The sequence below is a fragment of the Thamnophis sirtalis genome, unplaced genomic scaffold (genome assembly GCF_051295495.1).
Source record: "Thamnophis sirtalis isolate CommonGarterSnake01/CBP01778 unplaced genomic scaffold, rThaSir2_p1.2 scaffold_1, whole genome shotgun sequence".
In the NCBI taxonomy this organism is placed as follows: Eukaryota; Metazoa; Chordata; class Lepidosauria; order Squamata; family Natricidae; genus Thamnophis; species Thamnophis sirtalis.
In genome coordinates, this window is record NW_028261381.1 from 67,570,549 (window position 1) to 67,585,595 (window position 15,047).

Genomic DNA, 15,047 nt, shown 5'->3' on the forward strand with positions numbered 1-15,047 from the left:
TGTTGGATGATGGGCAAACTCATGCTACCCCAATCACGCAGTCTTTATCTTCCATCTACCTGAATAAATCAAGATGGAAGAGATCAGTTCTTCACATTTGTCAGACTCATAAGACATTGACTGATATCTGTGAGTTACAGGCTGCTTAAAGAGTCTGTCATCCTGTAATTCTAGCCTCTAAGGGAAGAGTGATAATTCTCTTCTAAATGTACTCTTAAATAGCACCCTGTTATTTATGATTGGGCCATATATTTTACAACTAAAGTTGACATTCGAAGACAGATCTGCTGGTTCCTGGTCAATATTCTGCTCCCAAAGGACTCAGTTTCAAATTCCTCACAAGAGGAAGAAAAGCAGCCACTCCTTTTAAAGTCTCACTGTCTTTGCAGTGGATGCAACATTATTGAACTTGAAACATATGGCAGAGAGAAACTGCAAAAGAATTCCAGGCAAGACTAATGTCATTTGTTTCCTAGAAAACACGAGGATTCTAATGTAAATGCCACAAATGCCTCTTCTGATTATGAACAGAGATCTAGTGTCATAATCACAATTTCATTGAAACACGTGGGTGGAATAATAAATGTGTACTGTTCAGTTATTGTCCAGACCCTGTCCCAAATAAATGGTTTGGCTCCCTCTAGAGGCGGGAAGTAGCTTGGCAGCCCAATGAAGACTGCAGTGCAGACCTTCTGCTTTTGCTGATATCCAGCCAAGAAACCCTTTGAAGAACCAGACTGGACATAATGTTAACTATGTGACTGTAATCCTAATCTTTAATTTTAGAATACTGAGTAGCAACAATGAAAAGCCTTAATCAGGATGTGTGAGCACTTATTTGAAACCACTCTCTTCTTCCACACCATTGAGGGTGCTTTTGATCCTGGGTTGGAAGTGCAAGTGACTTCCATTTTAAAAGGAAGAGGGGTATGTGCACATTTTTGCACTGAAAGATGTGTGCACAGAATTGGGGCTGCTGTTGAACGTGATTTCAAAGGCTGAGCCACAAAAGCATGTATTTTGTTGAACTAGAACTGTTTAAGAATATGTGGTTGGTATTAGCATGTAGCAATAACAGTAGCACTTAGACTTATATACACGGGAGAGGGTCGGGGTATTACGGTCGTAACAGGGAGGGGCAGATACGGCGGGGACTTTAGGGCAGGCCATTACCGGGGAAGGAGGGTTCGCTACATTACAGAGATCCCTCCTTCCGGCCCTATGAGTCCCACTCCGAGACCAGATGGCGCAAGTGATCAGGACCCTGGACTCAGGCTGCTGTCGCTAAATGCCAGGTCTGTAGTACACAAAGCTCCTCTCGTCCGGGACTTAATTTTAGACGAGAGGGCAGACCTGGCATGTATTACTGAAACCTGGCTGGGCCCAGAGGGAGGAGTCCCCCTTGTAGAGCTGTGCCCAGAAGGATTTCAGGTGCTACACCAGCCGAGAGCCCAGGGAAGGGGTGGGGGTGTGGCCGTTGTTATCCGGGAGTCGTTAGTTCCTCGTAGGGTCCCTGCTCCGGAGCTTGTCGGGTGTGAGTCTCTGCTGATAAAGTTGGACCTCAAGGGTCAAGTGGGTCTGCTGTTAACGTACCTGCCTCCCAACAGCGTTGCAGCAGCCCTCCCCTCGCTCCTCGAGTCGGTAGCCGAGCTGGCAATTGAGTTCCCTAGGTTGATGGTCCTGGGGGACTTTAATTTGCCGTCGCTCGGTGAAAACTCTGACGGGGCGCAGGAGTTCATGGCTTCCATGACAGCCATGGGCTTGACCCAAGTAATTCGGGGCCCGACCCATTCGGCGGGGCACACGCTCGACCTCGTATTCCTCTCGGAGCAGTGGATTTGTGATCTTGGTCTGAGGGGTAACGACATCATACCCCTGTCGTGGTCAGACCACTGCCTACTGAGGCTCGACTTCCGGAGGCCAAACCCCCACTGTAGGGAGGAGGAACCGACCAGGTGGTTCCGCCCCAGGCGACTCATGGAACCATTAAGGTTCCAGACGGAACTTGGGGTCATTCCTGATTCTTTCGCCCACAATCCGGTAGAGACTTTGGCTGCTGCCTGGCATTCGGCAGCATCAGAGGCCCTCGACCGGATTGCGCCACTACGGCCCCTCCGAGGCGGCGGATCCCGGAGACCCCCTTGGTTCACCGAGGAACTCCGGGAGATGAAGCGCCGGAGGAGATGCCTAGAGCACCGATGGAGGTCCAATAAGTCCGAATCGAACCGAGCAATGGTAACCACCTGCACCAAGGAATACACCAGAGCGCTTAGGGCAGCGAAAAGATCCCATATAGCCACCTTGGTTGCGTCCGCTGAGTCCCGCCCAGCCGCCCTGTTTAAGATAACCCGCTCCCTATTAAATAAAAGGGAGGCGGGGGAACCCTTGCAGGGCAGAGCTGAGGATTATGCCCAGTTCTTAGCGGACAAAATTGCTCGGTTTCGGTCGGACTTGGACTCCACCCCTGCAGTTCCAGCCGCGGCACAAGAGGATCAGATGGAACACCTCTGGGTTGAGTTTCAGGATGTTACCCCCGGGGATGTGGACAAGGCCATGAGGGCTGTGAGTGCCTCCACCTGCGTACTGGACCCGTGTCCCTCATGGTTGGTTACCAGCAGCAGTGAGGTGACACGAGGCTGGATCCAGGCGGTCGTGACCGCCTCTCTTCGGGAGGGGAACTTCCCCGCCGCACTGAAAGCGGCGGTGGTGAGACCCCTCCTAAAGAAGCCATCTTTGGATCCAGCTGTCCTTAATAACTATCGTCCAGTCTCCAACCTTCCCTTTCTTGGGAAGGTTGTTGAGAAGGTGGTGGCCTTTCAGCTCCAGCGGTCCTTGGAGGAAGCAAACTATCTCGACCCCTTCCAGTCAGGCTTCAGACCCGGTTACAGCACTGAAACCGCTTTGGTCGCATTGACTGATGATCTCTGGAGAGCCAGAGATGGAGGACATTCCTCCATCCTGGTTCTCCTTGACCTCTCAGCGGCTTTCGATACCATCGACCATGGTATCCTTCTGCGACGTCTGCGGGAGGTGGGGGTGGGAGGCACCGTGTTGCGGTGGTTCTCTTCCTACCTCTCGGACAGGTCGCAGTCGGTGTTAGTGGGGGGGCAGAGATCGTCCCCTAGGCCCCTAACATATGGGGTGCCTCAGGGTTCGGTCTTATCCCCCCTACTATTCAACATCTACATGAAACCGCTGGGAGAGATCATCCGCAGGCACGGGATCAGATACCATCAATATGCGGACGATACTCAACTGTATCTGTCCGCCCCGTGCCAACTCAATGAAGCGGCAGACGTGATGAACCGGGGCCTGGAGGCGGTTATGGACTGGATGAGGGCTAACAAGCTTGTGCTCAACCCAGAAAAGACCGAGTGGCTGTTGTGTTTCCCTCCCAAGGATTCCACCAATATTCCATCTCTCAGGCTGGGGGGTCAAACTCTATACCCCTCAGAGAGGGTCCGCAACTTGGGAGTCCTCCTAGATCCACAGCTATCATTCGACCACCATTTGACGGCTGTGGCTAGGGGGGCATTCGCCCAGGTACGCCTGGTGCGCCAGTTGCGACCCTACCTGAATCGGGAGGCACTCACAACAGTCACACGGGCCCTCGTGACCTCTAGGCTGGAATACTGCAATGTGCTCTACATGGGGCTGCCCTTGAAGAGCATCCGGCGTCTTCAGCTGGTACAGAACGCAGCCGCGCGAGCGATTGTGGGTGCACCGCGGTTCACCCACATTACACCTATCCTCCGCGAGCTGCGCTGGCTACCTGTCGATTTCCGGATGCGCTTCAAGGTGCTGTTAATCACCCATAAAGCCCTACATGGTAGTGGATCTGGATACTTGAGAGACCGCCTTCTGCCAATTACCTCCCTGCGACCAATAAGATCACACAGATTGGACCTCCTCCGTATCCCATCGGCCAGCCAGTGTCGACTGGCAACTACAAGGAGGAGGGCCTTCTCAGTAGTCGCCCCGACCCTTTGGAACGAACTCCCCGTGGAGATTCGTACCCTCACCACCGTCCAGGCCTTCCGCACAGCCTTGAAGAACTGGCTAGCCCGTCAGGCCTGGGGATGAAGATAGTTGCCCCTCCCGAATGATGAATGCATGTTGGTTACTGTTTTTATTATATGTGTCTTTGTTATTGTCTGTATTTCCCCTTCCCCGATTTTATGTGAGCCGCCCTGAGTCCCCTCAGGGAAAAGGGCGGCCTACAAATCTCAATAAAATCAAAATCAAATCAAAAATGTATTTTGTTGAACTAGAACTGTTTAAGAATATGTGGTTGGTATTAGCATGTAGCAATAACAGTAGCACTTAGACTTATATACTGCTTCACAGTGCTTTGCAGCCCTCTCTAAGCAGTTTACAGAGTCAGCATATTGCCCTCAACAATCTGGGCTCTCATTTTGCCAGCCTCGGGAGGATGAAAGACTGAGTCAACCTTGAGCCAGTGAGACTCAAACTGCCAAACTACTGGCAGCTGGCATTCAGCAGAAGTAGCCTGCAGTACTGCATTCTAACCACTGGGGCACCACAGTTCTTAATAACATGGGATGTACAAGAGCATGGACATTATTTCTTTCAGTAAACTCTCTTGAATGTGGCAGCTCCCGAATAATACTCTGTTTTTAAAAGGTGTCATAAAGAGCACTGCTCTATCAGGGTTTTTCCCTACAAGCTATAATTTTAATTTCAACTGGTCACAAAGTCAGGAAATGTGTTTCCTCAAGTGAATGAAGAATTGGAACTAACAAACAAAATAGTAACATAAGCGGGATTCAATATATAGAAAGTAAGGCCACATTATGTTTTTCTTTAGTTTCATTCCATCGCAAGAGCTCCACTGCCTTCCAGTCACATATTGAAAACCCAGTTGTTCAGGAAGAACGGAACAAAGCCTCCAAGACTTATCTCTCACCCTATGCAGGTAACATTTTCTTACTTAAACTAAAAGTTATAGGTTATAGGTTTATTTCATTTCTATGCCACCCTATTCCCAGAGGGACTCAGGGCGGCTAACAAACCGGGGGGGGGGGGGGGGTAGTACAGACAAGGCAACACAACAAGCAGATACAGAGAAAACAATTTTTAAGAACAATCAACAGTCACACAATTCGAGCGGGGAAGGGAACTCGTCAACCCCAGGCCTGCCGGAACAGCCAGGTTTTAACGGCTTTACGGAAGGCCTGAAGGGAGGTGAGGGTCCGAATCTCCATGGGGAGTTCGTTCCAAAAGTGTATGTCACTTCTTAAAAAATATGTATCATTGGTCCAAAGATGTTGAGCCAAGGCATCCTAGTCTCACAACAGATCAGATGGACAGATCCGATAGTAAATCTAATAAATATGATGATGACTTCATCCCAGTTTGATTCCTTTCTTTCCCCATATATTGGAGTCCAATTATATGTAGCTATGCCAGCCAAATCATTGATCTAAACAGGCAGGGCATCTTGACCCATGATAATGTCCAGTTTTATACCAGGCTATGAGTATGTATTATTTTAACCCCACTGTGGGCAATTGATTCATAAGTTATATTCAGGTACCTCATATCAAATCAGGACACTACAACATGTACATTTTGCTTTGTTGTCAGTGTAATTTCTTTCTGTGTTTTCAGCAATATCCTAATGGAGGGCCAGTTTCTCAATAATCTATATTTTATGATGAATCCAGATCAGGCGTGATTTCTGGCAGCTGCTACTGATGGTTTGCTCATGGGCGTGCTGTAACGTACATGTGCTTGATGTGCGCTGCGCACACATGCATAATACAATAAAAATTGTTCTGCACATGCGTAGAACAAAAAACAAGATGGCATTGCCTACTGCACCACCCGGAGAATCAGTTCCGGGGGCGTGCCAAGCCTGGGTCGCTGCCAGTTCCAGCGACTCAGGCCGCCAAACCACTATTGGTTCTGCCAAACCGGTAAAAAACGGTAGGAATCCACCACTGATCCAGATGAAGTAAACTAATCAACTCTCTTTATGCCAGTAGAAATCTTCTGTTTGTTATTATTCTTTGTGAACAAATTATGAATGGGTAGTTTTCCATTTTTGCACAAAATCAAAAACTGTACTGATGTTAATATTGGTCCGTGCCATATTTAAAAACTTGTTCTGATTCTTGCAAGTAATCACAGTGACAGACATAAGAGAAGGCAAATGTTTTTTGTAAACTATAAGGCTATTAGAATTGTAATTTTGGTTATTATTTGTGATCCTATGAAAGAACAGATTAGATAGGAGAGAGAGAGAGAGAGAGAGGAGAGAGAGAGAGAGAGGAAGAAGAAGAAGGAGGAGGAGGAGGAGGAGGAGGAGGAGGAGGAGGAGGAGGAGATGACAATGACAAGGAATGTAGATAGATAGATAGATAGATAGATAGATAGATAGATAGATAGATAGATAGATAGATAGATAGATAGATAGATAGATAGATAGCCGAGAGAAAGAGAGAGAGATCTAATTAGTGCCTGGCTGCAAAGGGGGTTTCCTGGGTGGCTGCTTGTGAATGTGGTTGCTTCATGGCTGTTGTGTTGCGCTGCTGTGACAGCACAACACAGCCATTTGCCCATGAGGTTGTGCCCGGCTCTTTGGAAGCCCGCTCGCAAGACAGCAGCCATCAGGCAACCCCCCTCTTCAGCTGGGCACAGCGCTGCTCACCAACCTAGCAGTATCCCGAAGGTGCCAAGCAACGCGGTCACCTTTGCCTCCCCCAGGTTCCCACAGCTTGGCACCTTCGGGATACTGCTAGGTTGGTGAGCGGCGCTCTGCCTGGCCGGAGGTGGGTGGTTGTCCAGGGGGCTTATATGCAGGAGGGGGGCTTATATTTTTGCCCACCAGAAAAATGTGGCATGGCTGTATTATGAGGACATGTCGTATTTTCGGGGAAACACAGTACCAGTTCGGCTGAACCAGGAGCAACCCACCTGTGCTTTATAGACCAGCAAAGATCATAAATGTCAGGACTGGTTACAAACTCACTTTTTCATCATGACTGCAAGTCACAGTACAAGGTAGTCACTAAACAAAGACTACCTGTGCATAGTGGGTGTATAGTTAAACCTATGGGATAATATTAATAAGCCAGTACCTGGCCAATATTTGGATTGATTGCCCCTTGGAAAATCCAGGGCTCTAAGTCAGATTGGGAAAAGCATTCTGAAAAAAGGCAATGACAATCCTCTTCTTTACCATTCTAAGAAAATGACAAAGATTCGAGTCACCAGGCATCAGATTGGACTTGGAGACATCCTTACATGGCAAAGATAAACCAATGGTTTGTGTTAAAAGCAAAATCCTCTGAGTTCATCTTTCTATAACTTGCCACGTGCTCCACCTAGTGTCCATAAATAATATCTTTCTTCATAGTTTACTTTTTGCTATATTTTGCACAGCTACCCTTCTTGATTAGTTTCCATCCATTTTTCTTGTCTTTCCTTTGATGCTCTGAAAACAGGTTGATACCTTCTTCTTTGTGGTAGCCCCTCAAATATTGGAACATTGGAACACCACGTCACCCCAGTCCTTCTTTTCATTAGACTAGACATACCCAATTCCTGCAACCATTCTTCATATGTTTTAGTTTCCAGCCCTCTAATCATCTTTGTTGCTTTAAGCATTTTTGTAGCTCTAAGGGAAATCATTTTGATGCAAATATTTCAGTCATATAGGAAGGGTAACCTATTGGCACCAATTGGTGTTTCATATGTGATTCCATACTGAGGATTGTTGGTTTGTTTATTTTTTCTCCTGCATGTTCCAGCTATGGAAAGGGCAACCAACAGATCTTCCAGCCCTTTGGATAATTCCTCTGACAGTGATTATGACTTATGTTCCGCGCAGAAGCTGTAAACTCTGCGAAGTATGGATGACACTCCTTCCTTCACCTGAAGTATGGTGCTTAAGGTGGCACTGAAGTGATCCTTACTCCATCCTCAGCTCACTGGATGACTTCAGGCCCGTCACTCCCTCTCAGGCTTAAACAGCCTCATAGGGTGGTTGTGGGGGGAAATTGAAGGGGAATCCAATATATATGGTTTAAGCTCCTGAGCCAAAGAATCAATACAAATCTAACAATGGAATATTCTTTGAATGAATAGTAAATTCCAGGGACTTGTAATATTTGTAATATAGATCTTGGATAGATGAGTTTTTCCCTTAGCTTATGAGTTGATTCTTTATCAACAAAATGAAAAGATGGATTAATCGTTTTCCCTAGGGTCAAAGTTTAATACTTTGCTTAAAAAATGAGTTGACTTTTTCTCTTTTTCCTTCCCTTTCCTTATTTTTTGTACTAAAATTCTAAAAAAATATTTGTTAGACATATGTGGAAGACAAAACTTACCATCTGAAAACAAAACATTTCTTTAATTATATTAATTATAGTACACTTTGAAATAATTCATGGAGTTCATATTCTCCTTTGCAGATACAGAAAGTTCAGTAAAAATAAAAACAGTTTATGGGAGGAAGAATTTTATTGTCCAACACAAAATCCACTTGTTCTGGAACATGTACATTTTCTCTACCTCCACAGTGATAGCAAAACCAGTCCACCAACTTACCCATACACTGAGCATTAGTGTGTTTTTCCCAGCCAGTTATATTAAATTTCAATTCCTATAAATAGAAATCTCCCAATTTCAGTCACTGAAAACCAATTTGGATTATAGACCACTTGTAGGAATAACATCCTCCTACCTGACCATCCAAAATAAGGCTAGGCGATCACTGGCAAGTCAAATAACAAAGATGTATGCATCAATTAAAATTTCAAGAAGCTACAGTATATATGAAGAAGCCATATGTACAGAAATGTGGATACACGGTTTATCACCTTACTGAGGTACTGAATTAGAGTAAGTCAGAAGAGTTAATAATTATTAGCTGGAAAGTTCAAATAACATACGTCTCTTGGCCAGAGCATTTAAATCAATGTTCCTCTTTTTAGGGTGTACAGAATCTACATATACATGTAAAGAGATTGCAAGTCTTTGTGTTATAAATATGTTGCAATTAAATAAATATTGAAACTAATTAGTGAGAGCTTTAATAATTGTTAGATCTATTGAATTGTCTTCAAGTAACACCAGTTTAATTTGAATGGTGGGGGGACGGGGGGGGAACTATTGCAATCAACTGTCAACTCGCAAAGCTCATTAATTAGGGAATCTGCCAAGACTTTGACAGCAACATTTACGTAGCATAGATGACATCCATTCTTCATTTGGTTATTGACATTAGTGACTGCAAAAAGTTGCTCCATAGTTCCAATTTTCACATCTGGTTCACAACTTATTTCTAATATTAATTAATGCTGTGTTATTCATATATTTAAATTGCTGTACATTTCAGAGGTATGATGTTAAGAAAGGGAGAAAGGGAGGTAGCCTCTCCAACCATTTAATATATTTTTGGTGGGTCAAATGATTGTATCAAACATTTTCAATCAGCTCTATAGATAGTTCTACATTTGGAAGGGAAAGGTTTTTTTTAAATGATACAGAAGCTCATTCTTTGTCCAGTAGTTAATACATGGCCTCCATGTTTTTGCTTTCTTGAGCTGCGGTTCACTATCATCTGAAATAACCATATGCACAGATACAGCTATGTACTTTTTCTTCTGATGGTTTGCAGCTTACAAAAGCTTATATCTTTTAATAAAATGTGTTACCGATAGAAGATAATCTTTTTGGTGCATGGGGTCGGATTGTGGGGTCCTTTGTGCTCTCTGAGCTTTGTGGTTGACTTATAGATGTTTTATCACCAAACTAGGTCACATTATCAGCAAAGATGTAAAAGAAAAAGAACTAAAACACATCAAGGAAGCCCTCAAAACATGTAGTTATCCCAAGTGGGCCTTCATCAAATCTCAAAAAGGACCCTACAGGAGCTCCTCCATAACAGACAACAAAGAGAAAAATAAATAAAGCAATGTTGCTATTCCATATATTGCAGAAATATCGGAAAAGCTCAGGAGGCTCTTCAGCTAACACAACTTACATGCAGAAGTTTGTCCATCCCAAGGATAAACTACCCAGACACAAACAGAGCAACATAGTATATGCAGTACAATGCAGTGAGTCATATGCAGATCTATACAATGGGGAAATAAAACAGCCAGTTCATAAACGTATGGCACAACATAGGAGAACAAACCCATCAGGACAAGAGTCCATCTGTATTTAAAAGACAAAGGCCACTTTTTTGAAGACAGCGAACTCCACATTTTGGACAGGGAGGACTGCTGGTTTGAAAGAGGGGTCAAAGCAGTGACATGCAGTCAGGGGAGGCAGGGGAGGCAGAGCCTCACCACTGTCATCATGAAAAGAAAAAAAATGTAAAAGGAAAAAGGCTGAGCTAGTTGCGTCCAGAATCACCATGGATGACTCTGCTTAGTGCTTAACTGTTTAAAAAAGCCTCTAAAAAATGTGCCCTCTACAGGAGGCAGCAGCAGAACAAGGTGCCTCACCTAGTCTGACTTTATGATTACTCGAGCAGAGCTAAGCAAGGGTTAAAAGCAGAGGTGGGTTCCTACCAGTTCGCACCTATTCGGTAGAACCGGTTCATCAAATCTACTGAACCGGTTAGAAGAGGTTCCACCAGTGGACCCGGAAAGCAGGCCACACCTACAGAAGAGGTTCCAAAATTTTTTGAAACCCACCACTGGTTAAAAGCCAAAAAATTCCTGACGTAGATGAGGTACGTCTCTTGCCTCCTGTAGAGGGCGTTTTTTTAGAGGCTTTTTAGAAGCTCTGGGAGCAACTAGCTCAGCCTGGCCTCAGCTCTTGGCTTTTTCCTTTTATATTTTTTTTCTTTTCATGGTGGCAGGCAAGAACAGAGTTGAAATCCTCTCTGAAACAGCTGGAAAAGGTACATGTGTGGGGAGGGGGAGGAATTCAAAAAGTTTGATTGCACGGATCGGAAGGCAGCAGGGGAATGGGGGGGGGTATGGCAGAGGAGCTGCTTTCAAGCCATTGGAAAATGTATCCAATCCAACTTCTGTGTTTGTGTTTGTTTGAGAGTGAGTGAGTGAGAGTGGGATCCAACTTCTCTGTGTGCGTGTGTCTGTTTGAGAGATGGGGGAGGGAGGAAGGAGGGGGAGGGAGAAGAAAAAGAATGAAGGAAAATTTATTTTGCAAAGGAGAAAAATAAATGCTGTCACTTTAAATCGGAACTGAGAATGCCTGGTTGTGGAATTCTGGGAGTTAAAGTCTACAAGTCTAAAAAAAATTTGAAACCCCTGTGCCAGTGCCTCACCAGCCATAAATTTCACCGCACGTCACTGGGTCAAAGAGACCATCTATGTGAAAATTGAACAGCCCTCTCTCAACAGAAGGGAAGAGATACAACATCTATCTTGAATCCACAACACAGTCCTTTCAACAGTTCCAAGAAGGCTTCACAGCCAAGTGCACTAGTCAGGTGATCCTGAAACACAGATAAACCTCCAGGTGGCCTCAACAACTCTGTAAAAGAATGCAAATGACCAGGAATATAAATCTTTCCATCCAGTCAGAACTGAATAAGCTTCTTGGATGAGAAGCGAAACATTTTCAAAGAAAAACCAGAAAGTCCAGTTGCCTCTTGAAAAAGCACCTTTGGGACAACCATGACCTGGATGACTGAGAATCTCCATAGACAGTTGAATGGGTTAGCACTTGCCTATTAAAGAGTGGCACCTTCTCTGTCACAGTGCCTGATATCAGTGAGGTTCTACTCCATTAGCAATAGCAATAGCAATAGCAGGTAGACTTATATACCGCTTCATAGGGCTTTCAGCCCTCTCTAAGCAGTTTACAGAGTCAGCATATCGCCCCCACAGTCTGGGTCCTCATTTCATCTACCTCAGAAGGATGGAAGGCTGAGTCAACCTTGAGCCGGTGAGATTAGAACCGCTGAACTGCAGATAACAGTCAGCTGAAGTGGCCTGCAGTACTGCACCCTAACCACTGCGCCACCTCGGCAGTCTAGAAAGCTTTTAAGACCTGTGTCAGACCTGCCTCAGTTTGAACCTCTAAATAAGAACGATCCTTAATCCTCCCCATTTATTGAGAAAGGTATAGTTCCAGGGTGGCGAACCTATGGCATGCGTGCCACAGGTGGCACACGGAGCCATTTGTCAGGGAACGCAAGGTGTTGCCCTATCAGCTGAGTCCAGCCTTTTATAAAGCCATTTTTCGCCCTCCCCAGGCTCCAGAGGCTTTATAGAAGCCTGGGGAGGTCGAAAGCAGCCTCCCCCTCCCCTCCCAGAGCCTCTCTAGAGGCTTCAGGAGCTTCCCTGAAGCCTCCAGAGGGAGGGCAAAAAAAATGGCCCTAGGGGCAAACCGGAAGTTCGGGAACAGATTTCCGGTTTGCTTGTAGGGTCATTTTTTGCCCTCCGGGGCCTTCAGGGAAGCCTCCTGAAGGTCCCTAAAGCCTCCAGATGGCCTCCGGGGGGCGGGGGAGGCCTCTGGAGCTTGGGGAGGGTGAAAAAAGCATGCAAAAAATGGGGGGGGAGCGCCTGTCATGCACGCATGCACACTGGGGAGGTGTCATGCATCGCATTATGGGTGTGGCATGCCTGCGCACGACCCCCCCTAAGGCCTAAGCTCCCCCAACTTATGGCATGTGAGCCAAAAAAGGTTCACCATCACTGGTATAGTTTATTAGAAGTCAAATGAATTGCAGCAATGCATAGCCAGAACTGAAAATCATGCACCAAAATCCCCAAGTCCTTAGATTTTATTGTTTTTTTACAATAAATTTCTAGAGGAGCTAGGATCGCAGAAATCATTTCATTACACTTTCAGAAAAGGCCATTATATTTCCATTACTTTGGGGAAAGTACCATTTCACAGTTACATGATGGTTTAGATTATTATAATAGATTTTATATTTACAAAATGCTTTGTTCGGGACTTTTGGACTTCACTGTATTTCTCCCACTCCTACAAAAAGAGGAAAAAATATACAAACATATATAAAGTAAGTGACAAATTGATATATTTATGATGCATTCCATAAAGAACCCAAAGAAAGGTTCGGTATATCATAATAATTAAAAATGCCTTCATAGATGATGTAGGACTCACATATTTTATGTTTATTGTAGATTTACGAGGGTATAAATTCTAGCCCATAAATAACTAAATGATAAGATATACTACTCCCAGACTTTTAGACTTTGATGATATTGCAAAATCTTCTGATGGTTTGATCAACCAATTAGTTAAGAGCGTACATTTTTTTACTAGGGAACAAAGCATTAGACTTGGAATTACACCAATTAAGTTGACACGAGTTGAAATTATACCATAGAATCTTCTTGTATTACCAGTATTGCTTAATATGATTGCTTAATATTTATAGACATTTATGGAATGTTTGTGGTAACCTTAATAGGTGAATTAGTTGGGAGTAAGGGGAGGGGGGTGTTTGGCATGTCATCCATGTTATTTGTTGACTAAACACCTGAATGATCTGCGGTCAACGTTTGTTAAATTATAAGACGCCACAAGGTCTTGGTTCTGAAAAGTAATGTACAAAAGATTAAGATGTTTGTCTTTGACAGGGAAAATGGCATGGATGACTGCCAGATATATACACTGTAAATGGAGAAAAACTAGAGCAAGCAAATCTATTTGTGTACTTTGGTGAAATGCTTACTACATATAGGGAAATAGAAAATTTTTAGAATAAATGCTGGCAGAAATAGTGCCCCCCCCCCAAAAAAGTTCTGGTATGAGATTGTTATGTATAAAAATGTGCTTCTGCCCAATTTGTTATAGAGGTGAGAGGTGGATGTTAGGAGAAACATAAGAACTTGGTTGCAGCTAGAATGGGATACGGTACTTAAGTATAGGCAGCAAAGGAAAATATTGTCAATATTTAGGGTTGTTGAGTGCATTTGGACTGAATGCAAAAGTGAAATGGTTTGGTTATTTGTGTGATGTGGTTATTTATGGAGAATGAGAATCAAATATCAAATATACAAAGAAAAAAAAATGAGAAGCTGAAGAGGAAGCTGATGGTCCAAATAAACGGATGTGGGAAAATGTAATGTAAAAAGAAAAAAGTTGCCTATGAAGAGATGAATGGGAACAGTGGAACCAAAGATGCAAAGATAGAAAGATTTGGAGAAGTCTGGTGAGCAGTTTTCGTGTAAATTGCAGCTTTTTCCTTTTCTATCTTCTGTCTCCCCCCCCCACCCCCACCCTCCATTTCTTATTCCTTTCTACACTTTATGAGGTTGCTTAGCTAGAAAGTGTCATGTCATGGATATATATAGATATGAAGTTATTACATATTAGATCAACGTTAGGAAAAACTAGTGTTAAATGATAATTTAAATTATTATTGGCTAGGCAGTAATGTATATTGGAAAGGATATAGAGAGAATGGAGACAATAACAGAATAATAAATGAGGAAGACATGAATCATGAAAATTAAAATTTAGAGAATAGAGATGCTTCAATGTTAAAAGAATTGGAGATGAGTTAAATCTATTGGTCTATGGGGGGGGGGATATGGTCACAAAAATATATCTTTAAGAAAACTAAAGGTCAGCTAGCAGAAGAGTTATGAACCTGTGAGATAAAAATGAAGAGCCTTATTGATACAATATAAATCAAAGAGAACATGTTGCGAAATTTCAAGTATAAATTAGCTGCAACCTTATTTCCAAAATCCATAGCCATACAATTCTATACAGTTCATCAAATTTTATTATCGTAATCAATTACATATATGCAATTTCTTCCATCAAGCCTGAAAATCAGTCAAATCTATTGTTCATTTTTTAAAATATAAATTACAGACAAGCAAGAGGATAAAGTGCTTAGCAAAACTATTTTGTTTTCCATTACATCTCCTGCATTCTATTAAAAGCCAGTGTTTCTTCTTCTCAACCAAAGTGGAACAATGAGCAAAAAGAAGGGAAATGCCTCCGTTTTCTACATTCCCTGTAAAATTAAATTAAAGAAATGAATCTGGATATGATGGAAGCGACAAATCCAAATTCCTGAGAAGGTTGTCACAATCAATAATGTAGGT

The 15,047-nt window shown here is 43.7% G+C and overlaps 1 protein-coding gene across 2 annotated transcripts in view; it reads left to right on the forward strand.

Moving 5' to 3' along the window:
- The window catches only part of CD5 (CD5 molecule), a 36,147-nt gene extending 27,098 nt beyond the window's left edge, over positions 1 to 9,049 (forward strand). For both annotated transcript variants that reach the window (XM_087714920.1, XM_014071647.2), the window contains exons 8-9: positions 4,829 to 4,936; positions 7,776 to 9,049. In XM_087714920.1, coding sequence (XP_087571046.1) covers positions 4,829 to 4,936; positions 7,776 to 7,928 — 261 coding nt within the window. In that variant the 3' untranslated portion in view covers positions 7,929 to 9,049. The remainder of the gene's footprint in view (positions 1 to 4,828; positions 4,937 to 7,775) is intronic.
- The last annotated feature ends 5,998 nt before the right edge of the window (positions 9,050 to 15,047 follow it).